This window comes from Mobula birostris, chromosome 11 (assembly GCF_030028105.1).
Source record: "Mobula birostris isolate sMobBir1 chromosome 11, sMobBir1.hap1, whole genome shotgun sequence".
NCBI classification, from domain to species: domain Eukaryota; kingdom Metazoa; phylum Chordata; class Chondrichthyes; order Myliobatiformes; family Myliobatidae; genus Mobula; species Mobula birostris.
Genome location: NC_092380.1, coordinates 110,395,142 through 110,404,392, shown reverse-complemented (window position 1 = coordinate 110,404,392; position 9,251 = coordinate 110,395,142). Strand labels below are relative to the sequence as shown.

Genomic DNA, 9,251 nt, shown 5'->3' with positions numbered 1-9,251 from the left:
ATGCAGTCTTTCATTGATTCTGTTGTGTTTCCCAGAGTCTCTGAAGCAACCCTACGCTGAGCTCAACACTGACTGGCAACTCCTGCGACACTGCGGATGCCAAACTGTCTCGGTCTCTGGTATTCCTCTGGATTCATCAGCTGCACGGAGAGGGGTATCCTTCTGCGTGGGCAACAGCTTGCTCTTCATATCGTACTGGCCTGGCTTGCATATCACACAGACAGCTAAGACACAATATCCAATGGTCAACCTCAACCAACAGAGGGCCTCATGTTGTGTTTCTTGCATTTACTGCGAATGCCCATAAGAAAATGAATCTCAGAGTTGTATATGGTGACATATATGTTCTTTGATAATAAATTTGCTTTGAACTTTGAAACCACTCCTCACCTGTACAAATGCTTAACCTACTGACAGCACAGCAACATTGTGACTCAACCAATGGGGGGGCTAGCAAGAGCCTCCAGCCAATCAGAGCCCAGGAGCTGTGGGGGGGGGGGGTGATTGTTTCTTGGAATGTTGAGTCCGGGATCCATCACTGAGTTCCAGAGTTTCCATGTGCATCTTTTCAATTTAAAGATAACCTCACATGGAATGCAATGATGCAAAGGGATAATGACACCCTTGGAGAGAGCAGCAAAAGGGACATCAGAGATATAAGCAGAGCAGCTCCACACCATCCAGAAAGGATGAGCAAGAAAGCCCCCAAGTACTTCCCCTCGCTTTACGACTCCAACAGCATCTTCTCCTCGCTCAGCAATTTCAACATCTGGAAGAACTTGTTCCCGGCCGAGGAGATCACAGAGAACAAGGCTGCCAGTGCTCCGCTGTGGCCGCAGGGGCTGGCCGAGAACCCCTACGAGCCCCTCAAGTTCTTCTCCCCCCCAGCGGGAGGGGATTCCTCCTGGAGTGAGCTAGATGAGATATGTGAGCTGGACATCAGGCTGAAGGAGATGGAGCTTCTTACACTGACAGGAGATGGCTTTGATTTGCGGCGATGTGAGTTCTAGCTTTAACCTTCACTTACTGGTCTTTATCAAACTCAAGAGCCGCTAGCTAGTATTGCAGATTTATTTGAGTCCAAGAGCCACGGGGTAATTAATGTTGCAGCTCTAAAAGCCCTGGTTGGACCACACTTGGAATATCATGTTCAGTTCTGTTTGCCTCATTATAGGAAGGATGTGAACGTTTTAGAGAGGATGCAGAGGGGATTTACCAGGATACTGCCTGGATTAGAGAGTGTGTCATATGAGGGTAGGTTCAGCAAGCTCAGGGTTTCCTGTTTGGAGCAAAGGATGGTGAGAGACTTGACAGAGGTGTACAAGATTATAAGAGGCATAGATCGAGCAGATGGCCAGGTGCTTTTTTCCCAGGATGAAAATGGCACATTTGAGGCGTTTAATTTTAGGGTGTTTGAAAGAAAGTATTGGTGGATGTCAGATGTATGTCTTTCACACAGAGAGTAGTGGGTGCATGGAATGTGTTGCTGAGGTGTTGGTAAAGGCAAACATTAGGGACATTTAAGAAATTCTTAGTTAGACACATGGATGATAGGAAAATTTATGGCCAAGAGAAAAAGAAGGGTTAACTTGATCTTAGAGTAGGTCAGCACAACATGGTAGTTTAAGATGGTGCTACCAAAGGTGTGCAGCAGCATACTAGAGAATAATAAGGCAAGAGGTTTAACCTAAAGACATGACTTACAGCTTCTTTTCTGAAGCAAATTGTGGTGAACTATCACCACAGACAGTGGGGAGGCAGGTGGAGGCAAGGGTGGCTCAGGGCATGAGCGTGCTGGGGCATTGTGAGGCGCAATGTTTTGGAGCCAGAGTCGCAGGTGGGGTTCGCATCGCTTTCAAAGGTTTCAAAGGTACATTTAATAGTCATAGTCATAGTCATAGTCATACTTTATTGATCCCGGGAGAAACTGGTTTTCGTTACAGTTGCACCATAAATAATTAAATAGTAATAAAACCATAAGTAGTTAAATAGTAGTATGTATATTGTGTCAGGAAGTAAGTCCAGGACCAGCCTATTGGCTCAGGGTGTCTGACCCTGTCGGAGGATGTTGGAGAAATGCATACAATATACATCCTGAGAAGCTTTTCCATCACAACCGAAAACAGAGGAGTGCCCCCAAAGTCCCCCTCCAGCTTCCCTCCCTCCCATGCATAAGCGGCAGCGAGCAACAATCCCCCCCGCTTCCCCCACCGGCAAAAAAAATCATCGGCACCCACCACCGAGCTCTCATAATGTGAGAAAAGCAACAGTAGAGATACAGACTTGTAGTACTCTAAAGAATACTTGTTCACCCAGTATTCAACATACCACAAATTTTTTCTCTCTCTCTCCCTAATAAGGGAGAAAGAGATGTTTCCATTTCACAGCGAGAGGGAAGACATAATGAACACCTCGCTGGTTTATGATGTTAGAAGTCCATTGTGTCGCTTTTTGCGAGCTCTGTGCCCAAAGATCTCGGGTCTCTGGGCACACAGCCTTAGATCTTCCATCTGTCACGACATACCGGTTTTCTGTTTGGACACCAACCTATAATCCTTCTGTCTCCAGAGCCATGAAAACTTGGTCCTCCGAAGCCGAGCAGAGCTCTTAGGCCGAGTTCTTGGCGTGTCGAACAACGGCCAATTGTGAAACCCCGCGAGCGGGTCCCGTTCCTGCAAAGAACCGTAGTCAACGTGTAACTCCAGGTCAGGGTCTTCAAAAGAACCCTGAAAAGGAAAAATAGAGGTATTAAAGATGGAAATAGAGCTGTTTCCAAAGATGCGAGCAAAGGAGTCACCGTTAGGCGTCATTATCCCTCCTAAGCTCCACCTTCTTCATGTGTTCCGGAGACGGAGTGAGCGATTTGGAGAGGAGTCGATGCAGAAGAGTTTTGGTGCCTGTCCACCTATCCCAGGTGTGAGGTTGGATCACTCCAAGTGCCGAGCCAATTCGGTGAGATCGAGAATGGCTTCAGGCAGTATAGCCTGGGCGTATCGGGGCGCAGGAATCCGATTCCTAGAACACAGCACTACTCGGTGATTTGACAATTTAAATGTTGGCACAGATAGCTTGGAAGCCCAAGTGGCAGGAACAGAGGCAAGGGTCGGGCTGATTTCACTCATTCTTCCACAAATATATATTCTTTTCTCTGCCGCACCGAGGCTGTGAACAAATCCAGCTTCTGTGTGTTTCTGCCCATTAGTGTGATGAACTGGGGTCCAAAGATTGGGTCTAGTGCAGCTGCTTTGGGAGCCAATCTGGGACTCAGTCTGATTCAGAATGCTGTTGGCTTGCTTCTATTGTTTGCTTGATGTGTGCTTCCCCTCCTCCCTCTCTCTCCGCAGTTGTATTTGATCTTTTTTTTATTGGCTTCATCGGGTCCCGTGTTGCCTGTAAGCAGACAAATTTCAAGGTGTATAATTTCAAAGGTTCAAAAGGTCCATTTTAATGTCAGAGATGTACACAATATACATCCTGGAATGCTTTAATTTATACATTCTTTGATAATAAACATGCTTTGACTCTTTGAATCTTGAAAAGCTTTGTACTGTGCCATAATGTTCTATGTTCTATTACAACATTTGTATTTCGAAGTTCCAAGTTCCAATATCAAAGTCAATTTATTATCAAATTACATCAATGTCACCATATACAACCCTGAGGTTCATTTTCTTCTGGGCATACTCAGCAAATCCAAGAACTGTAATAAAATCCATGAAAGACCACACCAACAAGCTGGACAAACAATCAGGGTGCAAGAGACAACAAGCTCTCTATATACAATATATATAGACAGCCAAATATACAAGAGAAAATAATAATAATATTAAATAAGCTATAAATATCGAGAACATGAGGGGAAGAGTCATGTGTTTGTAGGTGGCTGCTGAGTCCAAGTTGTGAACAACATGGACGTCCACAATAGGGACATGAAAACTGTGCTGGGTCTGGAGGTGGAGCCGCTGCCACTGCTTTCCTTCTTTGTCGGGCAGCGATTCCTGCCATTTTGGTACAAGCTCAGCGTGTGCAGTGTTAGCTTTCATGCAGGCATTGAACCTCTTGCCCGGTGACAGCTCACCATGGCTGCCTGGGGATTCAGTAATCCTTCATGTGGATGACATGGCCTGTCCGCCAAAGCTGTGCTTCCACATCCTCGGCATCCGTTAGCAGGACCAAGTCACAAACCTTGAGGTCCTCGACAGGGCAGGGACCACAAGTGGCAGGGCCATGGTTGTAAAAGCACAGCTTCCATGTAAAAACCGCTTATGAACAAGTTCTTACAAATATCATTATAATGATTATGAGGACACACAGTCCTCTTTTATTGTGGTTTAGTAATGCATGCATTAAGAAATGATACAATGTTCCTCCAGTGTGATATCACAGAAACACAAGACAGACCAAGACTAAAGCTGTCAAAAAACACATAATTATAACATATAGTTACAACAGTGCAAGCAATACCATAACTTGATAGAAGAACAGACCATGGGCACGGTAAAAAAAAGTCTCAAAGTCTCTCGAAAATCCCAACATCTCACGTAGACGATAGAAGGAAGAAAACTCTCCCTGCCGTGAGCTTCCAGCCCCGCAAACTTGCTGATGCAGCATCCTGGAAGCACCCGACCACAGTCCGACTCTCCGTCCGTCCGAAAACTTCGAGCCTCCAACCAGCCCTCCAACACTGAGCACCAAGCACCATCTCTGCCAAGCACTTCGACCCCGGCCCCGGCCACCGGCAACAGGCAAAGCTGAGGATTTGGGGCCTTCCCCTCCAGAGATTCTTGATCACACAGTAGCAGCGGCAGCGATCCGGGCATTTCAGAAGTTTCTCCAGATGTTCCTCCGTGCTTCTTACGTCCGTCTCCATCAAATCAGGATTGTGCTTTTACGTCTTTCAGCTTTTTGAGCACCTTCTCCCCTGTAATGGTAACTGCACCCACTTCTCTTCCCTCACACACTACAACATCTACCACACTGCTACAATCTTCCACAGTGCCTCCTGCCTCATTTTCTAGCAGTCCTATATCCACTCTCATCTCTTTTATTTTTTATATACTTGAGAAAGCTCTTACTGTCCACTGATATTATTTGCTAGTTGGCTTTCATATTTCATCAAATCCAGATTAATAAACACAAAATGCTGGAGAAAAGGTCCTGATGAAAGGTCTCAGCCTGAAACATCGACCGTTTATTTCTCTCCGCAGATGCTGCCTGACTTGCAGAATTCCTCCAGGAATTTGTTTGTATTGCTGCAGTTTTTCCAGCTGTCAATTTTTTTGAAATACTTAAATGTTTCTAAATAATCTCTCCCTTACTTAGGGAAAGAAATATTTACCTTTGAGATATCCACCAGCAGCCACCTCCCCTCCTCCCCATCACTTAACCATCTGTCTCTCAATTCCATTAAACCCGTGAGTGCCAAGTATGTCAACCACTCTTTGCCACAGTGTTCCCCACACTCTCACCGTATTAACCATCTTAGACCTGAAGAAAAGATGTACTGGCATTGGAGAGTGTCTGGAGGAGGGTCACAAGAATTATTCTGGGAACGAAAGGGTTAATTGACAATGAACTGGACTGGTCAAAGCACACTGAGACTGTCTACAAGAAGGTTCAGAGCCGTTTCTATTTCATGAGGAGACTGAGGTCCTTTAACATCTGTCGGACGATGCTGAGGATGTTCTACGAGTCTGTGGTGGCCAGTGCTATCATGTTTGCTGTTGTGTGCTAGGGCAGCAGGCTGAGGGTAGCAGACACCAACAGAATCAACAAATTCATTCGTAAGGCCAGTGATGTTGTGGGGATGGAACTGGACTCTCTGACGGTGGTGTCTGAAAAGAGGATGCTGTCCAAGTTGCATGCCATCTTCGACAATGTCTCCCATCCACTACATAATGTACTGGTTGGGCACAGGAGTACATTCAGCCACAGACTCATTCCACCGAGATGCAACACAGAGTGTCATAGGAAGTCATTCCTGCCTGTGGCCATCAAACTTTACAACTCCTCCCTTGGAGGGTCAGACACCCTGAGCCGATAGGCTGGTCCTGGACTTATTTCCATCTGGCATAATTTACATATTATTTAATTATTTATAGTTTTGTATTGCTATATAGTCATAGTCATAGTCATACTTTATTGATCCCGGGAGAAATTGTTTTTTGTTACAGTTGCACCATAAATAGTAATAGAAATAGTAATAGTAATACTACTATTAGTAAATAGTAAATAGTAATAGTCATGGAAATAATAACTAGTAACAGAAAAATCATAATAAATAGTTAAATACTAATATGTAAATTATGCCAGTAAATTATGAAATAAGTCCAGGACCAGCCTATTGGCTCAGGGTGTCTGACCCTCCAAGGGAGGAGTTGTAAAGTTTGATGGCCACAGGCAGGAATGACTTCCTATGACGCTCTGTGTTGCATCTCGGTGAAGTGAGTCTCTGGCTGAATGTACTCCTGTGCCCAACCAGTACATTATGTAGTAGATGGGAGACATTGACCAAGATGGCATGTAACTTAGACAGCATCCTCTTTTCAGACACCACCGTCAGAGAGTCCAGTTCCATCCCCACAACATCACTGGCCTTACGAATGAGTTTGTTGATTCTGTTGGTGTCTGCTACCCTCAGCCTGCTGCCCCAGCACACAACAGCAAACAGGATAGCACTGGCCACCACAGACCCGTAGGACATCCTCAGCATCGTCCGGCAGATGTTAAAGGACCTCAGTCTCCTCAGGTAATAGAGACGGCTCTGACCCTTCTTGTAGACAGCCTCAGTGTTTTTAGACCAGTCCAGTTTATTGTCAGTTCGTATCCCCAGGTATTTGTAATCCTCCACCATGTCCACACTGACCCCCCGGATGGAAACAGGGGTCACCGGTACCTTAGCTCTCCTCAGGTCTACCACCAGCTCCTTAGTCTTTTTCACATTAAGCTGCAGATAATTCTGCTCTATACTCTATTCTTGGTTGGTGCAACTGTAACGAAACCCAGTTTCCCTCGGGATCAATAAAGTATGACTATAACTATGACTATGTTGATGTATGAGGAGAGTTTGATGGCTCTGGGCCTGTATTCACTGGAGTTTAGAAGGATGAGGGGAATCTCAGTGAGACCTATCGAATGTTGAAAGGTATAGGTGGAGTGGACATGGAGTGGATGTGTCCTGTATAGGGTGAGTCTAGGACCAGAGGGCACAGTCACAGAACAGACAGATATCCCTTTAGAACAAAGATGAGGAGGAATTTCTTTAGCCAGAGGGTGGTGAATCTGTGGAATTCACTGTTACAGACAGACAGCTGTGGAGGCCAAGTCAATGGGTATATTTAAAGCGGAGGTTGATAGGTTCTTGATTAGTCAGGGTGCCAAAGGTTACAGGGAAAAGGCAGGAGAATGTGGATGAAAGGGATAATAAATCAGCCATGATGGAATGGCAGAATAGACTTGATGGGCTGAATGGCCTAATTCTGTTGCTCATCATTGTACTGATTTCAACTCTTATGACCATGTGTCTGTTGACAGATAAATTCCTAAAGATGCTGAAAGATGAGAAGATGCAAGATATCAAGACAGCCAAGGAAAAGAACCTTCAGGTCATAAAGGATAAGGCAAAAAAATGGTAGCCTTCCCATTGAGGAGACCTCAGCCCCATTTGTTGACCAATCTGCAAAGACATTAAATGTAGGGGCTAATATATAAAATATTAAATCAGACTACTACTAGGATTATTTTTTTTCCATATTTGTAACTATAAATCATCAATTCACTAAATAAGATATTTCAGTATAATTACTCAACTTGAGCTGAATTGAGTTAGGTGTTATTTTACTGTATTCTTTGAATCTCGTATGGGGCTATTCTTGAACACACAGTGCATATCCCCCAGACAGAATGTTACAGCAAACGGTTTTACCACAGATCACGTATGTTCAGACCAAATCATCGGCTAACTTGATCCACCAGTATCTGATTTCTTTCACAGACCAAGAATGATCAACTCTTGTGAAGGTCTAGTTCACGATATCTTGCCCCACCTTCATTAATTCCATTTTATTAAATATTTATGGTAATTGCGTCAAAGAAGAGCATTAAAGGAAAATCTTCTTTCTTTTCCTCTTAGCTATGTCGTTGTCTAAAGGATTAGTATTAAATTTCTGAAAATTTGGAAAATTCTATGATAACAGTGTAAAGTTAGCAGGGTGTCTAGATGCAAGATGGTCTGAACGAACGTGATCTGTGGTAAAACCCTTTGCTGTGACAGGACACTTTGGTAGGACCTATATGGCAGGTGACAGGAGGGGAGGGCGCCATGGGGATAGTTATCCTGCACAATTACTTAATCCATTACTCAATTCCACTCCATGGAAGCTGTTCTCTCTTCCATTTCCCATTTCCTCATCCTCTGCTTGAGACCCTCGCTGGACATCGATTGACCGAGGAAATACTTGGAGGAATGATAGGAGAAGGTTTAGATCTCCATTATTTCAATGAGGCAAACTTTGTTCTGACTGTGCAATAAAAGATTAAATCATTTCCTCATATTTTCACCATATGCAATTGAAAGCCAGTCCTATTTCCTTTGAAAGGATTCTCCCCCAGGGATCATTGCCTTTGGATGCCCGTGAATACTTAACACTGATTGAATCAAGTATATTGGTTTCAACTAATGGCTTTCTGTGATGCTCACCTTGAGTATGTGTTGAAAGGTCTACTTATTCATTATGATATCCCCACGTCCCCGGCTCTCAGGTATGTTGTTTAAGCATTTCAGCCATCTCTTCCACTGCCAGAAATGATACAGATGGGGATGAAAAGTTCTAATCGCATCACTGCAGGGTCATGGAATGCACTGGGCCATCTTAATTGGAGTGCAATGCAATGTTTGTTCACGGGAGGTGGAGGGGGAGGGGGAGGGGGAGGGGTGTGGTCACAGCTGGGCACAACAGGGGAAGAAAGCTATCCTGTGATTTCACATGTGTGAATACTGGAGGCTTGTTGGACTTGGCTCCTTGCATCCTTCCTCAGATTATAGCAAAACAGTTACTAGTGATTACATTAATGTGCTAACATCTGGACATGTGAATTCCAGTCCCTTCACAGGAGCTAGGCATTTTAAATTCAATTAATTAAATTAATCTATGAATTGAAAAGCCAAAAATCAGAAAACGTTGGTGCAGATGTGTTAACCAACCAACGTAGCTTCTTTATGTTGTTTAAGGAAGGACATCTACAGTTCTTTT

At 44.3% G+C, this 9,251-nt stretch overlaps 1 protein-coding gene across 1 annotated transcript; it reads left to right on the top strand.

Annotated features, from left to right (window-relative positions):
• The first annotated feature begins 689 nt into the window (after window positions 1-689).
• LOC140204697 (uncharacterized protein C11orf91 homolog) lies at window positions 690-7,634 on the top strand. The gene is made up of 2 exons (XM_072271384.1): window positions 690-999; window positions 7,534-7,634. Exons 1-2 carry the CDS (start codon window positions 690-692, stop codon window positions 7,632-7,634), a joined length of 411 nt encoding a protein of 136 aa, XP_072127485.1.
• Window positions 7,635-9,251: the final 1,617 nt, after the last annotated feature.